The following is a 12,117-nucleotide window of genomic DNA, read 5'->3' on the forward strand; positions in this document are numbered from 1 at the left end:
GTTACAAACCCAGTACCATAACCACTTGGCTATTTAGGCCAAGCTTAAAATTGCTATTAGTGACCATAGTTTGCCATTGTGAGATTTGAACTCTTGATCTTGGGGTTACAAACCCAGTACCATAACCACTTGGCTATTTAGGCCAAGCTCTTCTTGAAGCGCAGCAACATTAACCTTAATGACTGGGAGGAGCTTATCACCAATTGTTCAGAATGGCAATAGCTCGTCCATCAAGCTGCATCACGCTTTGAGTCTCAACGCTTTAATAATAAGGCATAGTGGTAGCAGAGAAGGAAAGAAGAGGAAGCAAATCATGCGCTCCGGTTCCTGCTACCTTGTGGGATGCCCTGCCCCACGTGTTCAAAGATATGCGGTCGGGAATTGGCCTGTTCAGTCACATGAAGACCAGTGGAAGAAATTGCGATCTGAATAGAGTTAATCTTCAAATCAAGGGACAACCACCACCACTGACAGCTGTTTATCATGCCTTAGTGTCAATGTGTGAAGTCTTAAGTGCTATCCTTATGCTTCTCCAAGGTGCTACCATAGTGGCTAGAGTTCCTGAAGCAGTTAGGCTCTGCTTTCCAATAAGAGCCTCTTGGGACTGAATGGCCCTCATTTCACAGTTCCTGCCATTAAGCAGTTGCAAATTGCAATGTGTATGCTGCAGCCTGGCCACATATGCTAAAGGTTTGTGGAGGGACCTGTATCTAGGACCATTCTGTGAAAGAGTTGCATCACATATGCCCATTCTTGCCATACCACTAGTACTGGACAATGCCTCTGCAAATCTAGGTGGAAGCAAATTCAATACATATGAACATTCAAACTTATCAGAGGCTTGTCTCCATTCAACCCCAATTGTTTAAAGTCCAATCTGGCATGCCAAGCTTTAGTAATTTGATTGTCAATGGAAACAGCAGGCCAAACCTTTCTTTGGGCCTTCACTGTAATGGCCCTGGAGTTGTCACATGCTGCAGTTCGGACTGCGGTGGTCTGAAGCTATCCATCCGCATATGGAGTTATTGGGCTCCTGCACTTATTGTTGTGGAACACACTTCTGGCATGATCCCATAACAGTAATACTCCGTAGCCACCCTTCTTTTAAAACATAGCACATGAAACTTGCTGCCTAAGTGCTTCAGTCCAGGGGGATCATCTGTTGAATATCTGTCAGCAATGAGCATGCGTGAACTGGTGATGCAATGAAGTATCCTCCTAAATTGCCAGCCACAGTGATTGGGAGAGGAACCATTGGTTAAGTTAGATGAAGGACATAATTCTGTCCTACTGTGTGTGCAACTTCCACTCGATATTGTTCACCTCATGCTCCTTGCATCTGTTCTTGTTTACTCATGCTGTGTTACTGAATGCCATTCCCTCTGCTTGCCTGCTAATTCACTTTAAGTCGATGTTTCTGGGCTGGTGCTTAGGAAGGGAGAGTGAGGAATGGTGTGCATTGTGAAGTGCTAGTAGGGTCTGATGCACTGAAAAGAAAGAAAATGCATTGCTGAGCAGTAATGTTCACTCGTCACTTTAATCAGAATTGCCTGGTACATTTCATGATCTGGCTTGCTAATACGTAATATGAGGTAAAGTAGGATTAGAAAGAAAAGAAGCAGAAATTCATGATGAACTGCCCTCCAGTTCCACATCTCAAACTCCCTGCATGGCCTCCCCTCACCCAGGATCTGTAATGTTTCCTTTATGTAGGTGGCTGAAATGGTATTTCCATGTCTTCCTCATGTTGCAGGTTGCTTATCCTTGAAAAGCAATGATAAGCATAAGAATTACCTTTGCTAACCATGACACACAGTAAATGCAAGGTGTCTGTGGGAATGGGGTGATAATGAGTGCTTGCACAAAGCAATTAGATTTGATATATGGTTTTTAGTTATAGGTAAGAAGAATAATAAAGCATGCAAACTGAAAAGTGCTATCATTTTCAAGCAACTCATCTTGTACAATTAAGAAGACCAAATCGCACTGATATTTGTTCAATGCACATAGTACTGTGAACAGAAGGGAATTAGCTGTTCTTGGTTATTTTGAATCCCTTTGCCTGGAATTTAGTAACTCAGATGCTTCCAAGTGAAACTTTTACAGTTCTGTTTAGAATATTTGCCTCAGTAATGACCTTAACTTGTAACATTGTTCTTATTTTTATTTATGTTTCTAGCTGCCCAGAGTGGTGAGAGGCTTTGTGCCTTTAGAGACTCCGAGGTGCAAGGCATCAGTGAGGAACGCATTAACCGGGATAATGGCACTGTCTTGTGTGAGAAAGGAAGTCAGTGTTATGGACTGTGGGAAAAGATGCGGGATGGTGGGGTCCGCATGATGAAACAAGGTAAGCATCTCTCCAGGACCTGGACACTTCCCTTCTCTTTGGTGAACAATATCTTGAGTGGAAGTTGCACACACAGTAGGACAGAAATATGTCCCTCATCTAACTTAGTCATTGGCTACCCACTTTAGTACTGTCGATAGCATTGTACAAAATACTGCAATTCTCATTTAGTTCATGAAGTGTACCAGGCCTGACATCCTGTAGTCAATATTGTACCTGGATTTCCCAACTCTCCTGGATTGGTTCACATCTCCCAAAATCAGCAGTTCCCCTCCCAATCACTGCTGCTGGCAACCTAGGAGGATACTTCATTGCATCACCAATTCATGCATGCTCGTTGGGGCTGCAGTCTGTCCCTGTGCAGGGTGAATAAACTCTAGGACACCACTCCACTACTGCTTCAGTTTTCATTCAGGTGCCAATTGCATTGGGCTGCCCTGTATGAGGTAATTTCATATCTCTGGCCCAGTGACGCTATCCCCAGTACCAAAGGAGCCAGCAGATATATTGGGAACAACTGAGACACACTGCGTTTTGACATTAGCGCGGTCTATCTCTCCTATTATTTCTCTAGCTTGGGCTTTGTGCCACTGGATACCATGCTGCTTCACAAATGTGAAATTTATTCAGCGCAGTTTAAGCATGTCTCTCTGAGGAAAATGGACTCTTTATTTAGCATTAGCTCTGCAATAGTATGAAATGTACTTCCCTCCCAACTTGCAACTTCGTGGAAAAGGCAGATTAAGTAAACAAAGTGAGTGTTTTTCATGCACTTACATGTTGTACTAAAATATCAGTGAATATCGGCCTGCAAGAACTGAGTTAAGTGCTTATGTGCACAACAAACTGTGGTGCAGTGTGATTGCAGCTCTATCCTGTCTAAATAGGACAGCAGTGTGGTGACACCACACTCTATAGATGTGTGATGTCGCTACAAGCTCCCTGAATGAAAAGTCCCAGGGAAGAAATGTAAGAGCTACTGTGATGGCCTAATTTTACCTTATATTAGTATTAAGCATTTTCAGGTAGAGCATGATTAGATGTGGAATAAAGATTCCTCAACGTGCCCAGCCTAAAACAACAGTAGCAGTTTGACATCCTTTGACTGCTCTGAGAAATTGCCGATTTGTGCCAAAGTAAGGCCTCTAAGAACTAGGTTGTGACCGCCAAACTCATTTTACGTGTTACCATTGGAGTCATCAGACAGAATAGACTTTCATTTGTTTAGTTTGGCATGGATTTGATCCATGTTCTCAGAGGTGAAAGCCCACTGCACATCAGTCATCTTGGAAACAAAATTAGCCAGAGTAAACTGACATGGTGAGGCTTGAGAAAAATAAAGCGCAAGGAATACTCTAAAATATACATTAAAAAATATACAGAGAAAATTTGCTCAGTAACCCACTCCCCACATCCACATGTTTGGTACAGTCTGGGCCACTCATTCCTTTCACTTCCTGACTATGTCAAATGTGGGGAGGAATCTGACCTTCACTTACAAAATTGTAGTGAAGCATCTACTTCACACTGTATTGTGCCATCTTAAGCTGAAGTTCCAATTCTATGCATCACACTGTGAGATATATATATATATATATATATATAAATGTAAATGTCCCAGTGAAAAGCAGGCATGCCTTTAAAGAGGAGGTTACAGTTACAGTTCTACGAGGTGGAAAGGTAAAACAAATAAAACCAGAGCGCTCTAGATGAAAGAAATAGAGAATAAGATGAAGCAGAAAAAGGCTGTGCATGATAGTAGTCAAGTTAATTATCAAGTGAGAAACAGACTGAATATACAAGTCGGAGGGGAAGTGAACTAAAGAAATAAACAAAGGGAAAGTATAAGAATAGACTGGCAACTACCATAAAAGGGAATCCAAATGTCTTCTATAGGCATTTAAATTGAAAAAAGGATGGTGAGAAAGAGTGGAGCTGATTAGGGGATTTATGCATGGAGGCAGAGGGCATGGCTGAGGTACTAAATGAGTACTTTGCATTTATCATTGCCAAGCAGGAAGATGCTGCCAAAGTCATTGTGAAAGAGGAGGTAGTTGAGACACTGGGCTAAAAATTGATAAAGTGAAGGTATCAGAAAGGCTGGCAGCACTTAAAGTCGACCAGTCACCAGGACTGGATCAAATGCATCAGAGGATACTGAGGGATATAGATATAGGGGTGGTGCTAGATGACTGGAGAATTAGAAATGTTACACCCTTGTTCACAAAAGGGTATAAGGATAAGCCCAACAACTACAGGTTAGTCAGTTTAACTGTGGTGGTTCGAAAGTTTTCAGAAATGATATTCCGTGGCAAAATTAACTGTCACTTTGACAGTTGTGGACTAATTAAGGAAAGCTAGCATGGATTTGTGAAGGGAAGTTTGTGCTTAACTATCTTAATTGAGTTTTTAATGAGGATCATGTGGCCGTTGTGGTGTACATGGACTTCCAAAAAGTGTTTGTTAAAGTGCAACATAACAGGCTTGTCAGCAAAGTTGAAGCCCATGGAACAAAAGGGACAGTGGTAGCATGGATATGAAGTTGGCTGAGTGACAAGAAATGAGAGAGATTTTCTTGATCTTGTTAATGACTTGAGAGAGCAGGGTTCATTTTCAATATTTGTAGATGACGCAAAACTCAGAAGTATAGTGCTCTGCGAAGAGGATGGTGATACGCAGGCTTTAAGAGGTCATAGGCTGGTGGAATGGGTGGACATGGCAAATTAAATTTAATACAGGTAAGTGTGAAGGTATATATTTTCGTAGGAAGAACGAACAGAAGCAATACAAAATAAAAGATACAGTTCTGAAGGGGCTGCAGGAGCAGAGAGACATTGTGCGAAAATTGTTGAAGGTGGCAGGGTAGGTTAAGAAAGTGTTTACTAAGGATATGGGCTTTATAAGTAGAGGTATACAGTACAAATGCAAGGAAATTATGATGTACATGTATAAAACACTGGTTTGGCCTCATCTGGAGTATTATGCACAGTTCTAGGCAGCACACTTTAGGAAGGGTGTAAAAGCAATAGTGAGGGTACAGAAAAGATTTGTGAGAATGGTTCCAGGGATGAGGGACTTCAGTTTCATTCGTAGATTGGAGAAGCTGGGGCTGTTCTCCTTAGAGATGAGAATGTTGAGAGAAGTTTTGATAGAGGTGTTCAACATCCTGCAGGGCCTGGATAAAGTATATTGGGGAAACTTTGAGGAAAATCTTTTTCACCCAGTGGGTGGTGGGCATCTGGAATTCACTGCCTAAGTTGGTGGTTGAGGCTGAAATGCTTAACTCATTTAAAAGGTACCTGGATCTGCATCTGAAATGCTGTAATCTGCAAGGCTACAGACCAGGTGCTAGAAAGTGGGATTTTTCTCTTTTTTGACCGGCGCAGACACAATGGGCTGTATGGCCCCTTTCTGCACTGTAAATTTTCTGTGGTTCTATGATTCTACGGTGGAAGGTTCAAGAACCACAGGAACCCAATTTAAGGTGAATGGCAAAACAACCAAAGGTGACATGAGGAAAAACTCTTAAGTAGTGAGTGTTTAGGATCTGGAATGCTCTGCCTGAGAATGAGATGGGTGAAACAGATTCAAATGTGGTTTTCGAAAGGAAATTGGATAGTTGCCTAAGGAGACAAAATTTGTAGGACCATGGGGAAAATGTGGGGGAGTGGAACTAGCTGAGTTGTCCTTGCAGAGAGCTGGCATGGACACATTGGGCCAAATGACAGCCTCCTATGCTCTAAAATTCAATAAGTTATGCAGGCCAATATTCCCAGCATCAGCTCCTGGTCTGCTGAGCCAGCTAATTTCAGCCAGTGCAGTGGTAGGATGCTACAGTTGGCCTGAGCAACCCTAGAAAATCAGGCAGGATTCCTATTCTACATCTCTGTCCGCTGACTCCTCGAAAGCTGGCAGGTTTGAACGTTGGAAGAGGACAGGCTCAAGCTCAGCAGTGATCTGCTCCAGTCAAATAATCTGGCAGCACTCACTGTTATACAGTTAAAAATACTGCCTCCCGGTACTACCCAAGTTTGAAAGGCCGGAATCTCTAATTATACTGCTAGGTGGTTTCTTACATAGCAAGCACACTACTTTGCTGAAATCCAAGTGATAATACAACACAGTACTGATCATCTAAATACCTCACTCTCTAATTAGGTTGACCACTGATCTTTAATTGATTCAAATGAGTGGCTCATTATAAACAAGACTCCAGTCTATTAACAAGCTGATCAAACAACTCCAGTAACATCTCAGGCCTACATTCTTCTTTCTGTTTCTTCATGCAAGGCTGCTGGGCTCACGTTGGAGATAAGGAGGACTGCTACTCTCCTGAGTGCGTGGTAACAAATCACAGACAGAACGGGACTTTCCGCTTCTGCTGCTGTAGTACCGACATGTGCAACGTCAACTTCACTGAGAACTTTGACCCATTGCCTGACCCAACGGGATCGGTAACACCCAGTAAGTGGCTTATTCTATCTATAGTGAAAGCAGAAAATGCTGGAAATATTGTGGAGAGAGAAAAAGAGTTAATGTTTCAAGTCATTGACCTTGCGACAGAACTGGAAGAAATTAAAAAAACAAAATACTGCAGATGCTGGAAATCTGAAAAAAAAATGCTGGAAATATTTAGCAGGCCGGGCAGCATCTGTGGAAAGAGAAAAAGAGTTAATGTTTTGTCATTGACCTGTAGCTAGACCTGCTGAGAATTTCCAGCAGTCTCTGAATTTGTTATGGAAATTGTAGATGTAGCAGTTTTTAAGCAAGAGCAGAGCCGGGAAAGGGGTTGGGGGTGCTGGGTGGGGTTTGCGTTTATCCATCAGTTTGCTTAAGTGAGTGGAGGCTACTGGATCTGAGAATATGGACAGTGAGAAGAATCCTTCACATTTAAGAGACTTGGGCATTTTTTCTTAAAAATCAAGAAACCGATGGCCCAAAGTGTAAAACAACAGTTAAAGAGATCAGCTGAATCAGTGTCGCGGTCAGCTGATACTAATCTTGTGTTTTAAAAATGTGTAGATTATAAGGGGGGTAGAAACTGGAAAGGAGTTCTGTGGATTTCAGGCTATGGGAAAGAGGAGTTTGAAAATCAGTGCACGTTGGGGCTGCAGGAGGAGGAAGAGCCCATGTAATAAAGTTTAGGATTAAGAGAAACAACAGAGAAGTTTGAAGTCCACTGAGAAAGATTGTGATGGGCAAAAGCAAAATACTCTGGCTACTGGAAATCTGCAATAAAAAAGAGAAAATGCTGGAAACACTCAGCAGGTCAGAGAGCATCTGTGGAGAGAGATTGTGATGGACACAGTTTATACACATATGTTATATGTACAGTAATAGATACATGAGCGAAAGATGCATTTTTTGAATCCACATACTGGATTACAGTATTGCCATGCTTTGTCAGATATTGATTTGTTATTACTGTTAGGAGCTATGGAACAGTCAGACAATGTCATTTTAATTACAGCCCATGTATAATGGTATGTAGCAGTATGTTTTCTTTGAAGTAGCACTGTATTGCTGCCAATAAGCTGCAGGAAAATTCAGGCTCAAACCAATATTTTCCCATGTTGTGCCATACATGCTGTAGGCTACATATTAATAAAAGGATGTACAAAATGCCTACTGCTGCTGTGTTAATTCCTATCTGAAGGCCAACAGAGCAGTTTATAATACAACCTGACTTTAAATCTGCTTCCTCTCCCAACATCCCCACCTGCTGTCCCTGATCTCTGAGTTGTTAATCATCTCAAGCTCATTATCTGTGTGCTCCTGGGTACTAGTATCTTTGCTGGTGCTTGAGGCAGGTGGTATGCTTGCCACAACCTGATGTGAAGTGCTCTTGTCCATGATGCTACTGTCCCTAGCTTTCTCATGTTGGGAAGACCCTAAAGAAGAGTAAGGGAAGATAATTTATAGTGTTTCCCCAGAACAATGCCTTCAAAGAGAAGGTAGAACATAAAGAAAAGAGAGAAATGACTGATATTATTATGTAGTGGCTTTCACAACATCAGATCCCAAAGTCTTCATAGCCAACAAGGTTTTGTTTAAAACAGAGATACTTCTGTGATCTAGTAAAACACAGAAGCTGATTTGTGCACAGCAAAATCCCACAAAGCAGTGAGGTAAATTATCAGATAATTTGTTTGTAATTTTGGTGAGGAATGTAAGTAGAATTCCCTTGATCTTGTTCAAGTAGTGTCTCAGGATCTTTTACATCCATCTAAAACCTTGATTTAACATTTCCTGTAATGCATTTAAACCACTTAACCCACAATACCTTTATGTGCCACAGGGTGCTGGCATGCTATTCCACTTGAATCTTAATGTAATATGCCATTTTCAATAGGTATATTGGGGCCATTGAGGTCATAACACAGTTGATGAATTAGTAACAGTGAAATTGATCGAAAATTGATCTAACCTTATCAATGAATTAAAAATGTCACATTCAAAAAACTGACAGAGCACACTAATTCGCTAGTGATTAAAACAGCCTAGATTATGTGCTCAAGCCTTTGGAATGGGACATGTACCCATGACCTTTGACTGAGTGGTAAGAGTGTTCCAGTGAACCAAGGCTGACACTTTGACATATTGTGTCATGCACCTCCCTTGCCGATGGAACTCCAGTTGGATGGGCTTTCATTGAGCACATGGGGCTTGTGTTGGGTCTCAGTTCCCCACCGCAATAATACAGCACAGCAGGTGGCAGCTATCACATGAGTGCTAGATTGGATCTATTCTCTACTGGGAATCCATGCCCACTACAAATCAGGAGTCCAGTTATTTCTTTGAATCTCCCTACCATCCTTAGATTTCATATCACCTAGAGTGTGGAGGGAATACCTGGCCCCAGACCTGGAAAATGCCTTCAAAGGTGGCAGAAGTTGCATCCCATTTTTGGAGGGTAACCACAATAACCAAGAGAGTGCTGCAATGCTCTGTTCCACTCAACCTGTATCTCTGTATTTTCCTGTACCGTTGGATGAGTTAGAGGACAAGTTGTTCCACAGTGACAAATGTGCAATACAGATTGAACCATAACATGAAAATGTTCATTATGCTAATGGTTAAAATTAATTCTAATTTAAAAAAAATTATTTCATGGGATATGAGTGTTGCTGGCTCGGCCAGCATTTGTTGCCCATCCCTATTTGCTCTTGAGAAGGTGGTGGTGAGCTGCCACCTTGAGCCACTGCATTCCAGCTGGAGTAGGTACACCCCAGTGGTGTTAGGAAGGAAATTCCAGAATTTTGACCCAGTGGCAGTGGAGAATGGTAATATAGTTTCAAGTCAGGATGATATGTGCCTTGGAAGGGAACCTGCAGGTGGTGGTGTTCCCATGCGTCGACTGCCCTTGACCTTCTAGGTGGTAGAGGCTGCAGCTTTGGCAGATGCTGTTGAAGGAGGCTTAGTGAGTTGTTGTAGAGCATCTTGTACATGATATGCACTACTGCCACTGTGTGTCGGTTGTGGAGAAAGTGAATGTTTAGGGTGATGGATAGGATGCTGATCAGTTGGGCTGCTTTGTCCTGGATGGTGTCGAGCTTGTGTGTTGTTGGAGCTGTACTCATCCAGGCAAGCGGAGTGTGTTCCATCACACTGATGACGTGGGCTTTGTAGATGGTGGACAGGCTTTGGGGATTCAGGAGATGTGAGTTACTCGCCGCAGATTTCCCAGCCTCTGACCTGCTCTTGCAGCCACTGTATTAATATAGTTATGTTTCTCTCAATAGTAGCTCCAGGATGTTGATGATGGGATATTCAGCAATGTTAATGCCATTGAATGTCAAGGGGAGATGGTTAAATTTTCTCTTATTGGAGATGGTCATTCCTGCCATTTCAGTGATGTGAAGCCTAATTTGTTGTCCAGCTTTTGCTGTATGCAGAGATGGACTGCTTCAGTTTCTGAGGAGTTGTAAATGGTACTGTTCACTGTGCAATCGTCAACAAACATCTCTGACCTTATGATGGAAGGAAGGTTATTGATGGAAGCAATGAAAATGATTGGGCCTAGGGCACTACCCTGAGGAACTCCTGCAATGAAGTGCTGGGACTGAGATGATTGGCCTTCAATAACCACAAACCATCTTCCTTTTTGCTAGATATGACTTCAACAAGTGGTGAATCTGCCCCCACCCCTATTCCCATTGACTTCAATTTTTCTAGGGCTCCTTGATCATATGTTGCCTTGATGTCAAGGGCAGTCACTCTCACCATTCTTCTTGAGTTCAGCTGTTTTATCCATGTATGGACCAAGATTGTAATGAGGTCAGGAACTGAATGGCCCTGGCAGCACTCAAACTGAGCATTGGTGAGCAGGTTATTGCTACGTAAGTGCTGTGTGATAGCACTGTTGATGATACTTTTCATCACTTTGCTCATGATTGGTCATGGAGTGGTAATTGGCTAGATTGGATTTGTCCTGTTTTTTGTGGACAGAACATACATGGATAATTCTCCACATTGTTGGATTTTTGCCAGTGTTGCAGCTGTGCTAGAACAATTTGTTTAGAGCGCGACTAGTTCTAGAGCATAAGTCTTCAGTATTGCTGCTGGGATGTTGTTAGGGCCCCTGGCTTTTGCTGTATCCAGTGTTTTCAGTCGATTCTTGATATCATGTGGAATTAATCGAATTGGCTAAAGTCTGGCATCAGGAGGAGGCTGAGATGGATCATCTACTTAGTACTTTGATTGAAGATGTTTGCCAATGCTTCAGCCTTGTCTTTTGCGCTGATGTGCTGGGATTCCCCATCATTAAGTATGGGAGATATTTGTGGAGATTCCTCCTCTGGCTAGTTGTTTAATTGTCCACCACCGTTCATGACTGGATGTGGCAGAACTGTAGATCTTTGACCTGATCTGTTGGTTGTGGGATCACTTAGCTCTGCCCGTCGCATGCTGCTTCTACTATTTAGCGTGCATGTAGTCCTATGTTGTGGCTTCACCAGGTTGACACCTCATTTTTAGGTATGCCTAGTGCTGCTTCTGACATACCCTCTAACACTTCTTATTAAGAACATAAGAGCAAGAGTAGGCCGTTTGGCTCCTCAAGCCTGTCCCGCCATTCAATAAGATCATGTCTGATCTGCCCCAGGCCTCTACTCTTCTTTCGTGCCAGCTCCTTGTAGTCCTCAACACCCCAATATTTCAAAAATCTATCTGCTCCTCTTTAAATAATTTCAGTGACCTAGCCTCCACAACTTTCTAGGGTAGAGAGTTCCAGACATTCGCTACACTCTGAGAGAAGAAATTCCTTTGCATCACAATTTTAAATGAGTGTCCTCATATTCTGTAACTATGTCTCCTATTTCAAGATTCCCCCACTAGTGGAAACATCTTCTCAACATCTATCCTCTCAAGCTCCCTCAGAATCTTGTACATTTCAATAAGATCACCCCTCATTCTTCTAAACGCTAATGAATAAAGGCCTAACCTGTTTAGCCATACTTGATAAGTCAACTCTTTCACCCCAGGAATCAAGTTAGTTCTTAGCTTGACAGTAATGGTAGAGTGAGAGGTATGCTAGGCCTTGAAGTTACAGATTGTGGTAGAAAACAATTCTGCTGCTGCTACTGATGAACCACAGCACCTCATGGATACGTAGTTTTGAACAGCTAGATCTGTTCTGAATTGATCCCATTTAGCATGGTAGTAGTGCCACACAGCACGTTGGATGATAACCTCAGTGTGAAGATGAGACTTTGTCCCCACAAGGACTGTGTGGTGTCATTCCTACCAATGCTACCATGGACAAATGCATC

At 42.4% G+C, this 12,117-nt stretch overlaps 1 protein-coding gene across 3 annotated transcripts in view; it reads left to right on the forward strand.

Moving 5' to 3' along the window:
- The window catches only part of bmpr2b (bone morphogenetic protein receptor, type II b (serine/threonine kinase)), a 333,412-nt gene that overhangs the window by 156,913 nt on the left and 164,382 nt on the right, over positions 1 to 12,117 (forward strand). For all 3 annotated transcript variants that reach the window (XM_041200905.1, XM_041200903.1, XM_041200904.1), the window contains 2 exons: positions 2,180 to 2,347; positions 6,638 to 6,811. In XM_041200905.1, the coding sequence (XP_041056839.1) occupies positions 2,314 to 2,347; positions 6,638 to 6,811 (208 nt within the window). In that variant the 5' untranslated portion in view covers positions 2,180 to 2,313. The remainder of the gene's footprint in view (positions 1 to 2,179; positions 2,348 to 6,637; positions 6,812 to 12,117) is intronic.

Source organism: Carcharodon carcharias, chromosome 12 (genome assembly GCF_017639515.1).
Source record: "Carcharodon carcharias isolate sCarCar2 chromosome 12, sCarCar2.pri, whole genome shotgun sequence".
In the NCBI taxonomy this organism is placed as follows: domain Eukaryota; kingdom Metazoa; phylum Chordata; class Chondrichthyes; order Lamniformes; family Lamnidae; genus Carcharodon; species Carcharodon carcharias.